Source organism: Labrus mixtus, chromosome 9, assembly GCF_963584025.1.
Source record: "Labrus mixtus chromosome 9, fLabMix1.1, whole genome shotgun sequence".
In the NCBI taxonomy this organism is placed as follows: Eukaryota; Metazoa; Chordata; class Actinopteri; order Labriformes; family Labridae; genus Labrus; species Labrus mixtus.
In genome coordinates this window covers 3,460,413-3,476,140 of record NC_083620.1, presented here as the reverse complement: position 1 = coordinate 3,476,140, position 15,728 = coordinate 3,460,413, and the positions used below count along the sequence as shown (strand labels likewise).

At 40.6% G+C, this 15,728-nt stretch overlaps 1 protein-coding gene across 3 annotated transcripts; it reads left to right on the top strand.

The window, feature by feature from the left end:
- The first annotated feature begins 151 nt into the window (after positions 1-151).
- ywhae1 (tyrosine 3-monooxygenase/tryptophan 5-monooxygenase activation protein, epsilon polypeptide 1) lies at positions 152-12,593 on the top strand. 3 transcript variants are annotated; one of them, XM_061045973.1, is made up of 6 exons: positions 152-389; positions 5,176-5,375; positions 7,070-7,176; positions 7,484-7,690; positions 8,294-8,430; positions 11,422-12,593. In XM_061045973.1, the coding sequence occupies exons 1-6, from the start codon at positions 326-328 to the stop codon at positions 11,475-11,477; spliced, it is 771 nt and encodes a 256-aa protein (XP_060901956.1). In that variant the 5' UTR covers positions 152-325; the 3' UTR covers positions 11,478-12,593. The 3 variants fall into 3 exon arrangements, with proteins under 3 accessions (XP_060901956.1, XP_060901955.1, XP_060901957.1); XM_061045972.1 differs by having other exon boundaries at positions 11,419-12,593; XM_061045974.1 differs by lacking the exon at positions 11,422-12,593 and adding an exon at positions 10,401-10,423.
- The last annotated feature ends 3,135 nt before the right edge of the window (positions 12,594-15,728 follow it).

The window sequence follows — 15,728 nt, the reverse complement described above, 5'->3', positions numbered from 1 at the left end:
TAGCTCTACAAGTCAGTATTCAGTTTTTAGTATATTAATATAAAAAGAGTTTGTAGAAACCCCGCAGTATATTCTTATAACCTCTATGTACAGGAGGACGGTTGATGGTGATTCATGTGCGTAGTGCTGTACGCGGATGAGACCGGTGGTCGCCGCCATCTTTACTCCATCCCTGCACAGCGCTGCCGGTGGGGCGGAACAGCACTCATCGACCCAGTTCATTTCTAAGGATCCAGCTGATAGACCTAGCTCGCACTACCGTGTTTTTTCCTGAAGAATTGTCATTTTTAATAGTTCGCTAATTTACCCGCATCTCGTTACCACCATGGGAGAACGGGAGGACCTCGTTTATCAGGCGAAGCTGGCCGAGCAGGCAGAGCGATATGACGGTAAGACTCTCCGGGGTCGACTCGGTGTGGCTGCAGGGATCTGCTATCTCAAAGTTAGCCGCAGCTAACCACACAGCTAACGTGGCTAACCTCCCCTCTTTTTGCAAACTAATTATTGACACGGCAAATGGCTTGATTGTGGACGAACACAACAATCAATTGAATTAAAAGGCAAAACAATGGAGTGTCATCTCAGCTAGTAAAAATGTGCGGATGTGATTGACGGTGGCTAACGCTAGTGAAGGCTACAACAAAATGGCGGATCACTGGAGCGTTGAGCTGTCAGGAGTTGCCTCCCTTTGCACCATGCTAAGCTTAACACTTGAGCTACTGACTGCTTGTATTAGAAGCAACATCCACTGCCGGGCTACTATTTGGCATTAGCATACGATATGTTTTATATGATTCTAAACTGAATGGCATGGTTAACTATGTGATTTAAGGTGTGTGGGAGTGGAGGGGCAGCTGTTCACTTGGTGGGGTGTTCCCCCTGCAACAAGGCTGCACGGATCGATTTGCTCTCCCTGGTGCACCCCTCTCAGACTGTCATACCATTACAGGCCTGGTTACATTGGAGGCTGTTTTTAGACGTTGCCCAGTAACGTGAAGTGAATGTGCCATGACTCATTCACGGGATTTGGACTGTGTGTATTTACAGAGTGATTTGTGGTTTACTGCCCTAATTGTCAACCTTACTGGAATCTAGCTGGATTAAAAGTGTTATTCTACACCAGGTTTTCCTGCATTGACAAATACATTAATATATTTACTCGCTTAATGTTATATATCGTATTCACAAAAGCAAAGTCTCTCTGACTCATAGGATGCGTTTTATTTATAGTTCAGCCTCGCTTTCTTCAAATGGACCAAGTTAACTTGTGTGTAGAAATAATTGTAATTTAGAGGCTCAAAAAGAGCATATATTCTCTGGCCTACAATATGTGGAGATCTTTAATTTGTTTAAATGGCTAAAACTGCTTTACTGGCAGTCTAACTGAGGTACAGTCGCTTAAGTGTATCGTTTTTTATTTATTTATTTATTTGTTAGGGACAGTGCATATTAATGAACAGCTGTAACAAAGCTGTACAAATTACAAATAAAATACAAAGGCACAAGTGACACAAGACAATAATAGAGGTTAAAGGTGGTCATAGACTTGGTTTTCTTTTATCCACTGTTTAAGGTGTGTTTTGAAGGATGCATATGTTTGAGTCTCTTAATGTGAGTGGGAGAATATAAAAATATTTAAATGAAGCCAGATTGTTACTGATTTATTGATAACATGAAGATATCATACACACATTGGAAGTTCGCTTATTTCTTTCATTTTATTGTGTGATGAATAAATTAATGGTTGTGACATTTAGGCCTACATTCCCCACTGAATAAGGGCACACTGACTAGGCAATCCATACCAGCATGCTTCACTCTCAAAGTCCAGTTCAGGAGTGCTCTGTTCTGTGCTCAAGCACGGTACACTTCCTTGCTCCTAGCCAGATGGAAGAGGTGTGCTGTGGCACGGTACACAAAACGTGGACAGCCATCCATTATTGAGAAATCCCAGAGTGTTATGGCTGTATCTGACAAAAATGACTTAATAAATAATAATGGCAGTTGCCATGAACCAGAGCGACAGCTCTAGTTAGTGATAGTCGGCCGTGCTAGTTTAGACATCACACTTGACTGGCATTGTGGGTATGAATTGATAAAAAATATTATTAGTTTTCCGGACCTGTAATTTTGTTGCTAACTATCGAGGGTGATCAATTGATCTGTTTAGTCAATAAAACATGCACATCCCTAATTTGGATCCTTCTTAATCTGGTGTCTGAAAATGCAAACTTTCAAAAAACCAACTTAAACCACCCTACATAACATTTGTTACTAGATTCTTCATCAGTCGGCCTGCTTTTATAAAGTCAACCTGCGACAACTTTGCAAAAAAATTAAGTATTATCCCTGCAAAAAAGTCCAATATATATAGTTCCAACAAAGCATTGGTAACGTTTGACATATGGGGATGAAAGGGCATGTTTTATCTCTACATCAGCAGTGAGGGTTTTTTTGCACTGCACAGCTTTGAAAAACAAAAAAAAGCTTAATACTGCTAATAAAAAAATAGTTCTGTTCATTGTTTTCAGTGGGACAAATGCAGAAAAGCCCTTTTAACTGAGATAGGATGAAGTGGAGAGAAGCAGAGGCACAGCACTCAGCTGTATGGAGAGATGCTCTTTCTCCAGGCAGAGCACACAATCCATTGTCTTGTAAACCTCAGCTTCAGGGTGGAGTCAGATCTTATCGCTACAAACTGCTCCTCTTCATTGAAGCTGAAATCTGCAGGTGCTACTGAGTTTAAACCCGTCATCCTATCATACTAAGCTCAGGTTTTTTTATGAATTATTTTTGGAAGGATCCTCTCAGGGGTGAGAGTCGCTCCTTAAAATATGAAGCTCCTGTGGTGGCTGCAAGGGATGGTTTCACAAAGAAAGACACATTTGAAAATAGTTCTGACCAGAGGTTCCCCAAGCTTTACACATTTCACAAGTACTCTTTACCACTGCAGATACACAGACAGCGTAAAAAATGAAACAGTCGCCTCGCCTATGATATTGATCATAATATTGAGAACGAGGTTACATTTCAGTGAGACAAAAAAGCCTTTTTTGTCCCAAGTGTTGGAATATAGTACTGTCAGCATAAACTACATTTTCAAGGACAGTATTTTCACTTTCCTCTCAACTGTTTTTTGGGGATTTTTATCACGTATTAAAAATCGGATCAGTTGGTTTATATCAGCGTGTGTTAAATGAGTTCAGCTGAAGTCAACATTGCTATTTATTGCCATGTTTTAAGTCACTAAGCACTTGCAAAGATTTTAAATGATTTACCCCTGATAGAACAAGACTGCAATGCTTTTGAACATATCAATCAATCAATCGTAATTTGTATTGTGCCAATTCATAAGTGTTCTCTCGAGACTCTTTACAAAAGAGCAGATAATATGCAGGAAAGATTTCTCCTCTGTATTCCTCACGTTCCTGTTGTCCACACGTCCTTGCTGCTGAGGTGGGCCGTGCATGAAGGAGAACGTCTGTGTTTGTGGGGTGGGATGGTGGTGGCTGGGCGTCAGGCGGTGGTTGTGTTGAAGGTGTATACAGTGTGTATGTGTTTATGTTTGTCTGTAAACAACTGTAAGTAATTGTTACATCTTTCAGTAAAGGCCCTTGTTTACCACCTTTGGCACAAACTAGCTATGATTACATGGACATAATCTATCAGAATAAAAATGCTTAATGTAAACATGTCAATCTGAAGAGACTGATCCAATTCAGCTCCTAAGAAAATAAATTTCATTCTGAGCGAGAGGGGCGGTGCATGCCTAGCGTTGCTTGGATCAATATCCATGTACACACTTGATCCGATCATTTCTTCCTGGTCGAAGTGAAATTATTCTTACTGTCCTTGTCTGCCCCTCACTTCATCTGCACAAGGTCCTGCTGATTTGCTGTCTTGCAGCCATATAGAACAACTACCAGACATATGCTTTTAAATAGCCATATGCCTAATAACCTACATTTAACAGCAATAAAACTCACAAAGACCCACAAATGCTTGTTTATTCAGATATGCAAAAAGGAATTGACTTCACACAGAATTGACTTGGGGGCTGGTAGAAAAAATTCTGGGTGAAAAATCTGGCAGTTTGTGTTCACACAACTTTTCAGGAGTTTTCTTTTGCAAGTGTAAAAATAAAAATAAATACACAGAGCTGTCTCAGAGTACAGGAGACAAATGTTGGGTCCCTGTGATTATTATTTTTTTCCAAACCAGTCATAAGAAGTTTGTATACTGCACTTTACAAAATGCGGCAATTTTCATATGGTTACTGACATAATTAGGTTTAGGAGAAGCTCATTCCCGGTTGTATGTTTGCTGATGTTGCTTCCAGCGACAGGTGTGAGCTCTTTGGTTAATGATTCAACAGATGGGAGGTTTTCAAACGCCTAGGTTCTTCCACTTGTAAAAAAAAGTCTAAGTCACTGTGTTGTTTGCTTTGCACTGGTTAACAATGGGTGTGGCTAAAATACATTGTTTAAAAATGAGGAGGAGGGGTGTCAACTGACTGTTAGTGATCAAGTGTAGGCGTGCGGCACCAGAATGCCTTGCAGGTAATTGACAATATCTAGCTATAAGTATGACTTTTAATTGAGGTAAATACTTTTCTTTGGATTATTGAATTACAACAGCACTCGGCATGCACACTTAGAACAAATCCCTCTTTTGATCTGGGAAAGCATTAATGACTTTAATATCATTTTACTTTAATTTCTGTGTTTTTCTCTATCAAATCTTTTATCATAAAGCCCGTTGGCCTGCATCTTTGAACAAAGGGTGCTATACAAATACAATTATTATTAGTACAGGTATACGTATTATGCATGTTTTTACCCCCATCTACCAAATTATTGATCTCTAAAGGCATTTTAATTTCACGGTCAGATGTGTTTTGTACGTTGTTGATTTTTGCTCACTGCTTACTTATTGGTTCTCCTCTTAATAAACTTGAATTTTTATGTCTCCTGAAGAGAAATGTCTGCCAGTATTCGTTGAATTGTTGTCAGAGTTTTCCACCACATCTCTCACGACTTTAAGCTCTGACTGTAGTTTAGCCAGACAACATGATGAGAAGATGATCTGCCCATTCTTTGGTTTGATGTCAAAACTAAAAGGTTGATAAAACATTATATTGTACTGATGGGGTTGTCCCGCGTGTATCCTCAACAGAGATGGTGGTGTCTATGAAGAACGTGGCTGGTATGGATGTGGAGCTCACAGTGGAGGAGAGAAACCTTTTATCAGTGGCCTACAAGAATGTGATCGGTGCTCGGAGAGCCTCCTGGAGGATAATCAGCAGTATCGAACAGAGGGAAGAGACCAAGGGCGGAGAGGATAAACTGAAGATGATCCGGGAATACAGGCAAACGGTAAAGCACTCTTCTAAAGTTTGGGTTGTGACTTAACTTTTGCTTTTCAACATCATCTGTCGGGACACCGATTCATTGTCTTGTTTCAAGACATTTATAGTGCTAATCTAAGAACACTAGCTCATATTAATAATACACACTGTGAGCAGCTCCCAAGCAGACTGCATCTGAGTCATACTTGGCAGATCCTCTTCTCTCTTCTGCTTTTATGAAGGGAAATAAGAGATGGTTAGTTATCTGGGAGAAGCCAGAGTGTGTCAGGAAACTGGGAGGGGCAGTTGGACTGCAGTCAACGACCTAATGGGATTCAGGGATTGGTAATCCTGCTGTTGCATCGTCATTTAGTTCATCCCTAAACCCCTTAGGGGACAGATTTCATCCACCACTATACCAGCACCTGGTGAGGGTTCCTAAAATATGAATCCTATGAAGCTAAAAATAATTACTGGGGCCACTTGCAGGCCTAGGCTTTTAAAGGGCAGATGTTATCCAAAGAAGGACGGTGATAAAGCATGTTAGCGGAGTGGAGCACTGAGACTTTCTGCCCCTCTGCACTTGCTCGACAATGAGTAAGAAATGCTGGTTTGTGCATCAACAAGCTATATTATCATAATCCTTTAGTTTCAGATTACATCCTTTACATATTAAGCAATACTAAAGACACCTGTAACACTTCTCAGCTCCTTTTGAAAGTTTTTGTAAACTCAATTTTTTAAGCTTGCAGCATCCTATTTTTCAGACATTCTTGGTTGAACACGCTTCACAGTCAGGCCACCAGGAGTAGGACAGGACACTATGCAATCAATGCTACATGTTCACAGTGTCAGTGAATGAGTAGAAAAGAATGTGCTGTTCAGATTATAAAGATAAAGATTGTGTTTCATGATATAAATCAGCCCCGCCAGCTCACTCTTATTTCCTGCTGTGTTCACACATCACCCTAACTCTTTACTGCCAAATAAACAGATAGCAAATTAAATAAAAATAATTCAAGTAAACAATTTCACAAAAAGTGTAAGTTTACATTTTGTTTATAATACCGGTTATATTTGTTCAAGAAAAAGTGGATCTGAAAGAGTTGAAATAAGGAAATCCCAAGCCTGTAAAGTGGATGCCTGTGCCTTATGAATTACAGCTAATGATCTTTCAATAAGAGAGATGTCTCTAAAATAGTTAAACCATTCCTTTATCAATGGAGATTCAACAGAGCACCAAGAATGTATTATCGTCTTCTTTGCTGCAGTTGAGCTTGCAAAGATAATATTTTCAGGTTTTTTGTGAATGTGTTAAAAGGGCTTTAGTGGGGCACCGATTCAGCACACAGTTAGGTAGGTCATGCCCCTTATACAGAGGCTGTGGTCCTCCAGGTGGGCGGGCCAGGTTCGGGTCCGGACTGTGGCTCCTTTTCCTGCATATCATTTTTTTTGTCCTGTCAAGTAAGGGCATAAATAACCCCTAAAACGAGGGCTTTTGTTTCATTTTTGTCTGAGCATACAGGGAATGCAGCCTTAGCTTGGCTGTGTGTGTACAGTGTGTGATGACCTTCAGGATACGCAGATGATAAACTATACTTTCAGTGAACACTTACACCCTGATGTGAGAGGATATGTTGGACTTGGAAGAAAGCTGCAGTGGAAAAGGATGAAAATAGTTCATGCAGATTGGATGTTTTCATTTATTTTGTCTGTTTGCAGGTGGAGAACGAGTTGAAGTCAATCTGTGGGGATATTCTGGATGCACTTGAAAGGCACCTACTTCCCTCTGCTGTAATGGGAGAGTCGAAGGTTTTCTACAACAAAATGTGAGAGCACTGTAGTCTGAATGTAAATGGAAGGAGAAATAAATGAACCCTGTCTAGATGTTAAACTGAGTAAGTTTTTATGCCTGTGAGTAATTTGACAAGTCATTAGATACATTTAAATTACAAAGAGGTGAATCCAGACAGGACAGGATAGAAGAATGGACACATTTAGAAACATTGTACAGTGTGTAAAGTGAACAGCTTAATTTCAAAACAAAGTTTCACATCCAATTAACCTGCAATTTTATCACAAACAGAAGTTGTTAAAATTGACTTCTTGATATTTTTTGTTTTTCCCTAATTTCAGGAAAGGTGACTACCACAGGTACCTGGCAGAGTTTGCTACAGGCAACCACAGAAAGGATGCAGCAGAGAATAGCCTGGTGGCCTACAAGACCGCTACGGATCTAGCCCTGTCTGAGCTGCCACCCACACACCCCATCCGCCTCGGACTCGCCCTCAACTTCTCTGTGTTCTACTACGAGATCCTCAACTCGCCTGACCGCGCTTGCAGGTTTTTTGTCTTTCCTATATCACTGACTTTTGTGATTCTCTAAAGCTTCATCAACAATGCCAAAGCATGGTGTACTCTTTTATTCAAACAGCACCTTCAAAGGTTTAAGGATCCAAAGTGTAGGCCTCTTCATAATCGATAATAATGGACATGGCAACTGTGCTGTCACACATTAGTCATGCGACTGTAAATGAAGCCTCGAGCTCCTTAATGCGTGCTTAAACTACAGAGAAAGTCATGTTATAAGTTTTAATGAGTAAATCCCAAGAAAACATGGCTCAGAGGTACGCTAATGTTCGAGAATGAATTCCCAGAGTGGATGTCTCAAAGCCAGCAGAGTCCCGCTGTCATTCAAAAATTCACCGCTCCATCCCTTTAAGACTTGATAAAATCAAAACAGGTGAGTTATATAAACATTCACCCTTTGCAGGATTGTCATGAATAAAGCAATGAGCTATACAGACCCAAAGCTGTGTTTGAATCAGGCTGTAAACATGTTTATTTCTGCTGTATAGCTACATTTTTAATATGCATTTGCTTCATTTTCAACACGTCTCGGTTGCCGCTCGGTTCCGCTGATTTTAACCATTTGTGTTTTCTCAGGTTGGCCAAGTGTGCATTTGACGACGCCATCACAGAACTGGACACACTGAGTGAAGACAGCTACAAGGACTCAACACTTATCATGCAGTTGTTACGTGACAACCTGACACTATGGACTTCAGATATGCAGGGAGAGGGTAAGACACTTATTCATCAAATTCTCTATCGACACATGTTTCCAGGTCAGGATGCTGATGAACTAACTCACTCACCTGCTGTTACCTGTCCTAACCTTTTTATACTCTTATTTACATGTCTAAACACTGTGAGCAGTTTAATTCATGTTCTGTTGTTTCAGTTTATGCTAGCATATAAGACACACATCACATGTCCAGGGACAGAGGACAAGCCCATACACTTAAAACTCCATTATACCTCACTCTGTCCTATGCAAAAGATGAATTAGTTTTAGGTTACTGTAGATTTTAGAAAATGCTCTTAAAGCAACATTATGGAGAAATCCTGCTCCCACTGAAGATCTCTGAGTGCAACTGCACTGATGTTAAACGCACACGGTGCTGTTACACGTCCCCTTCATCGACAGCGTGCATCTGTTCTATTAAATAGTGCTACCATACAGCTGAGTGCCTTACAGGGAGCATTGTTTGATAGATGAATGTCCATCAAGATTCCTCTGAAAGCTTCAATGATAGAGTATTAAAAACGTGTTCCCCATACTCTGATAATGCATGATGTGAGCAGTGAACTCATATGAAGTTGATTTGTTCTGGGAGCTTTATTTCATAGGGTAACGTTTTAGGCCATGATATCATTTTTAGACAAGGCAGCACATCTCAACAGAACACCGTCAAAGACATTTTGAGAAGCCAGAAAACCACATTGACTGACAAGGTCTAATATTTCCTTTAGCGCGGCTTCTTGTTGGTCACTCCCTTTTTTTTCTTCCTGGTTCTATACATCACCATCCGCTTCCGTCTCTTCCCTTTAGCCATCGTATCAAACGGTACAGGGATGGGCTCACTTGTTGTTTTGTAGCTGAGGGCGGCTGTGTGCTGACGCGCTTCACGCCTGCTAACAGTATCACGCTGCATGAGGTTAACAAGTGACCGGAACACTCTGTGGACAGGGAGAGATTCTCCCTGTTGAACTTATTACTCAGCATATCCTATAGACTTAAAAGACATTGAAGTACGATACTGGCCTCAGCTGGCGCTCTCAGGACTTGGATCATGCAGCTCACAGTGTGCATGTTCTGTTATAGTGAATCGGCAGGATTATAAAAAGTTCACACCGATTTTCAATGGCTTTAATTTTTTCTAACCTGAGCCTTGCTCTATGAATCTTTTGGATGGAGAAAATCCAACCGAACGTTTGACCGGATTACGCGGTTCCTGACCATAAAGACTTGGTCCGTACGGTTAACAACCCTTTGCAGTAAAATAAACGTGTGTGTGTGTGTGTGTGTGTGTGTGTGTGTGTGTGTGTGTGTGTGTGTGTGTGTGTGTGTGTGTGTGTGTGAGATGGCTTGTGTTCCGTGTGTGTGTGTTAATGTGTGTCCGCACACACTCCGACATGCAGACAGACAAGGAGCAGGAGAAAGACGCTGCTACAACAAACGCGCCTAAATCTCAGCATAGGCTATTTTTTATTAAAACACCTAGATTGGGAGGAAAACCCTTTTTAAAAATTTTTTTTTTTATGACACCCACATTTAGGCCATTTCCACGTTTTACAGTTGATTCAATTTTCATTGTCATATTTGGTGATTCAGCCACTTTTTCCACATTGCTAAAATCCTGTTGCCTTATCACTGGGGGGCTCAGTAGCTCCAAACTAAAAGGCCACCACTAAGAAAATGTATAAATAAGGGTTAGTACCTAAATCTGTCTGAGATGTTTGTATTTATGGCAGTTACATTTTCTCAAACTACTACAAAAAAAATCCCTGCTGTCGTGGTCCTAAGGTGTTAAAAAATGCTGAGTAGGAGACACAAACAAACTTCTGTCAGTTTTTGAATCTGTCTTTTTCGTCCTTTTTTTAATTCCAGCTGTTGGCCTTTTTGGTGTCGAGCAGCGTCCCCTGACAGCTTTGATTTGTCGTTGACTCGTCATGTCTCTGTCTCTCTTTCTCGTTCCCTCTGCTGTAGAGTCCTAAAGGAAACAAACCTGACCCTTCATTTCCCATGTTAACTGTACTTTGTAAGTGTTGCTCACCTTGCTGTGTGTGTGGCTGCTGCCCTCCTCCTCTCAACACAGACTCACTCCTGGTTTAATCCTTCAGTCGACTCACCTGTAGCTTCCCCACTGACCTGTTCAGTCTGCCACCTTTTGTCTTCCCACCACAGAGAGTGAAAACAGATGAATGCACACCGATGGATCACAGCTTCAGATCATGTTGTTGACTGCCTGCTCACCCTGTAGCACCTCAGAGATTCACTTTCACACATGCAAAGCTCAGTCAGGAAGAGAATGAAATAAGTGATGTTGATGCAGTTTGTGTGTTAAGTGTTTAACGTTCTCCATCCAGAGCTCAGAGTTTAATTTATCAGATCGTTCTGCACGTGTGAAGTTTCATGTAAAAAGCTCAACGGACTGGATTTTAAAACTCAGTTTTTTCCCACTGTTAGTTTTCTGTTTGAAACACATTTTGATTTATCGACTTGTGTTTTGATTCAGCATGCATTAAGACTGATGGTTGTAGCTGATCATTAAGGATGTTAACAGAATTCCAGCAAACCTTAGGAATGTATTTCCTACTCCAAAAAGAAACACTTCAAGTAACGATGTACAGTTTCCTCTTGAGTAGGTCGTCTTTAAAACAAAGTGACAAACATATTTTAAATAATAGTTGCACAATCTCTTCTGTTTCTTTATAAATGAATGAGCATTGAAAAGTCCTGACCTTTCTTTATTGTGATGTGTACTAAAGACAAGTTTTGAGGCACTTCCTCTTCTTTTTTTTTGCTTCTAATTTGGTAGTGGTGCAACGTTTCAAAGTTGATTCGAGATCGATGGAAGATGTATCATCAGGTTGTAAAATAATAAATAAATAATAAATGTACTGCTGATAAATCCCCGTGCAGAGTGTCAGTGAAAAGAAAAACGAATAAAACCATTACGCCTTTAACTCAGATTAAAAACAAACACCTTCTATTTTCTCTTCAGCAGAACAAGAACAGAACAAAGAGGCACTGCAAGACGTTGAGGACGAGGCGGCCCAGTGAGACTACGCCACCTACAGCCAACAACCTGAGACCCCCCCCCCCCCCCTCACCTCCTCACACTCCTCCTCCTCCTCTCTACTGTCATCCTCCTAAACTCTTCATCTTCTTCCTCTTCTCTTTTCCTTTTCTTCCACCACTCAGCTCCTCGACCCAGCAGGGCCGCAGAGTTAACAACTTTATTTTTCTCTTCTTTTTTATTTTTATATTAGCCCTTACAGCATTGAAGTAAAAACACCACTTAATGAGACAGGAAACACGACGTTAGAAAAGACGGGGGATAAAGAGTCCCTGGATTGTTTTTTTTTTTTTTTTTTTTTTTTTTTTTTTTTGTCCTGGTACAAGCGGTTCTGAAATGTTATCTTTGTTCTCATCATTGTATTTTTCTTTTTTCTTCAATATTTTTATCAGTTGCTGGATGTAATGAGAATTTTTGTTTCTTAATGTAATTACAGAAATTAACTTTTATTACTGAAAATATGGAGGTTTAGTTATGGGAGCTATTTTATCTGTTTTTAGTGAAATGTCATGCAAATCATTTTAGCGTTTGAAGGGCAGTTTGGGAGAGTTAAGTGCCCTTTTTGTGAACGTAGGTTTCAGAGGAAGTTGGCAGAGTTTGGCGATATCCACGTGGGGCAAAGACGTGCTTAACTTTTACACCATGGTGATTCTGTTGTCATGTTTTTGTAGTTGTCCTTGGACTGTACTTTGTGCTGAAATACTGTAACTGTGCACACATGCTGAAGCTCTGGAGGTCAACCCATCAAAGCTAAATGAAAAACTTGATTTCTCACCCGTGTGAAAGACGAGTCTCAGATCGGCCCGGGTGCTCCACAGAGAGCTCTTACATCAGGAGTGCTTGCATGAGTTATCACATGTTCTTTTTCTGCTGCTTCCCCCCTAATTTTGACTAAAAAAGCTCCTCTAGATTCAGAGGTTTTCTTTCTTTGCTGATTTTTCTTTGTTTCTCGTCTTGTTTCGCTTCATTATGTGTAACTTGGAGCTGATTTGTACTACTGGATATCTGACTGAAGCCACAGACAGGGAATCTGTATCGTTTTGACTGAAACACAGCATGGAATTAACATTAAACAATCTAAATTAAACATTACAAACCGACTCATCCGCTTCATTTGTTTTTCATCACTTTTATTCGAATGAAGCAGGTATGCAGGTCTGTCAGAGATATTTGTAACGGGTCAATTTAAAAAACATCAGTCGTGCATGAGGCCTTGGGCTATTATTCTCCGTACAGGAATTTTTGAGTTTGAAAGATTGTCAAAACTGGTTCTCAAGTGAAAGTTTATTCTTTTCTTATCTTTTTAAAGACCTGTTGGTGTCCAGCCACTGATTTGTCTCTAAAATCTGAACCAGACATGGATTAATCATCTCCATCAGCAGCAGCACTCAGAGCTCTGTAACCAAAGTATGTGCACATGCTCGGTCTTCTTTTTCTTAAGAATGTTAAAAACTGCTCTCTTTACACTGTCTGACCTATTTGTTAACATCACACAGCTCATAAAGCCCAGGATTTATCATTTCTGTGTTTGAAAGTTCTTTATGACTTGCAGTATACGTCAGCACAGGTGCTTCTCTACAGGATGATAAACTTCAGTGCTTTTAACAACAGAAGAACCTAAGCACAGTGTTACCTCACACGGCAGATGTTGCAGCTGTGATGTGAGAACGAAAATACGATCAATTATAAATGTTCTATTTATAGAGTGTGAGAGACAAATGCAATCTTAATGCCTCTGCTTCTGCTGCGACTGAGCAGAAAGTGACAAATCATCAAAACATCATTTATTCTGTGCAGCCAAAAGAAAACATTCAAGTTTCATAACTTTTTATATTATTGCATCCTTGTTTTATGCTGGACGACTTTAAATATAGATAGCACGGAATAACAAAAACACAGTCGGTACATGTATTTAGTTTAGCAGCTTCAACAGAACAATGTCACACATGATTATGATTATAACAAAAGATCTTAAAAATGAACCTTTGTTTAAAACCTCATGGGAATGGGGCACCGGTTGGCCTTGTGGTTATACCTAATATATGAAAATCTAATTCTGACTACCTTAGAGAGAAACCCTCGAGATCCTTGCCCGGGATCCCGGACACCAGAATGTGAACCAATGATGACCATGCAGTGGCTCCTCTGGCGCCCTCTGCAGGTGAAATCTGACACATCATGATGCTGCACCCATAAGTCCCTACAAAGTGTTGTTACTTCATGAAATCTTTTTATTCTAAGAGAACAGTAATGTCTTTTGCTCTCAAACATTAGCTGTCATTTTTCTACAGTATTTCTTATCATTCAGATCAGAGATATTTTTTTAAAGCTGTTGTTTCTTAAGTTTTTGACTTCATTGCATCAGATGCATCTCAGTGAGCACAAATGGAGATCTCTACATTGATACTTGGTTTGAAATAGGCTGAAATCAGTTCTAAGCATACAAAACCTGTTTTCAACCATTTTTCAACTGGCTAAAAACAGTTAGGCTATATCAACGTGAGAAACTACATTTTGCAAAGACTTCATGTCAAACCATTTTATTTTTCATACAAAAATCATGAATACAATTCTTCATAGGATGTGTGATGTTAACAAGACAGCTCAGAGATAAAGGCTTTTAAAGCTTCCCCTCAAGGAAAGACGACTGAGCATGTGCAAGTTCTTCATCTCTGCAGCTCTGATTATGAAGGCATTAAGACTCCTGGGTGCTGACGTAGGAGGCTCATATCTTTTCTGAAAACTATTTCAAACAGGTAGCCTACATATGCCAGTTACAAAGAAGTGAGGGGATATACACCTGATATTACAAACAATAATTCCTTACACTCCTCTTTAAGCTGCTGATGAATCAAGAAGCTTTGAAATGACAGCTACATATATGTAATATTTGCTACGTTTATATGACTAGTAATTCATCTGCACAACATTATAACAGCCTCGTCAGAGAGATTTTATGGACAGGTTTCCATGGCAACCTATGGCTTCTCCTCCACAGAGCAGCACGCCCCTGTTGTAACATGAAACCTCAAGAGGGCAGCAAGTCTCAGCTTATCTGAAAGACATCTTTTACCCTGAATAACATCCATGTCTCCACAGGACGGATGAATGTGCTGTGAGGGAACATAACAAGGTGCAACAGATTAACTTTCTGTTCATTATACTGGAAGAAAGCGCTCTCCAGAGGCTGCAGATTCAGCGTCCTCGAATTCAACATCTGCAGCCTGATCGGCGTCCTCCAGCTTCCTCCGCTTTCCTGTGGAAACTGGAAACTGACACGATGTTCTGCAGAGTGCGACCCAGGGAACAAACGTCAATGAAATATTATGCACTTCCTCCGCTGCTGCAGAGACAGCAGTTATAAATAGCGCGGGATATTTTAAGGCAGCGCTCGTGAGATTTACTGAGCCCAGATCTGGACTGAGAGCTCCATGTGGGCTCTGGTTTCAGGACTGCAGCAGCAGGACGAACCCTTGAACTACAGCCTGAACTTTCCTGACACACACCCTTCAAACATATGTAAGTGTGTGTTTAAGTGTGCACCCACATCCCCCCCCCCCCCCCCCCCCCCCCCTCTTTCCAGCAAACAGGATTGACACCAGGAAAGGTGTGTGTGTGTGTGTTAATCCGTTATACCTCCAAGGGGCGGAGCCAGATGTGAGAACTATTCAGGGCTTAGGGTTCACATCAGTGACACTTATTTGCACTCATTTTCACTTCCTTTCAGATGAAAATATGGATAAAAATGCTATACCATTTCAGGACAAAAACAGGGTTAATAGTGGGGGGAAATTTGGGACTGGCCACCCAGGGCCCCAACGGAGGAAGGGACCCTTATTGGTCCTGAAATGAATCTATCTGTGCAATCTCTCTACGTCGAATAAATAAAAAAGATTTTTTTGTTTTTGTTTAAAAAGGTAGATTTTTGGGTTTATTATGCCTTCATTTTGGAGACAGGTGGGTGGGGTCAGAAATCAGGGACAGAGAGAGTTGGGAGTGACATGCAGTAAAAGAGCCACAGGTCGGATTTGAACCCAGGCCGCCCGCTTAGGGGACCACAGCCTCCGCTCATGGCACACTAACACTGGGCTTCCAGGACCCCAATAAATGTGATTCTTACCTCTTCCTAAAGTCTGATAGAAAAAGTTTAAACCTTTAAGATGCTTTAAAACGATTCAAATGTGATTGTTTAATTTAAACTGAAATAGACTTTCTACGAGTGTAACACAAAGTTA

Excerpts from the sequence above, each read along its gene's own strand:
- ywhae1 (XM_061045972.1), top strand. The coding sequence starts at position 326 with ATGGGAGAACGGGAGGACCTCGTTTATCAGGCGAAGCTGGCCGAGCAG. Across the intron at positions 5,376-7,069 it reads TCCGGGAATACAGGCAAACG|GTGGAGAACGAGTTGAAGTC; the intron begins GTAAAGCACTCT and ends GTCTGTTTGCAG. Across the intron at positions 7,691-8,293 it reads TCGCCTGACCGCGCTTGCAG|GTTGGCCAAGTGTGCATTTG; the intron begins GTTTTTTGTCTT and ends GTGTTTTCTCAG.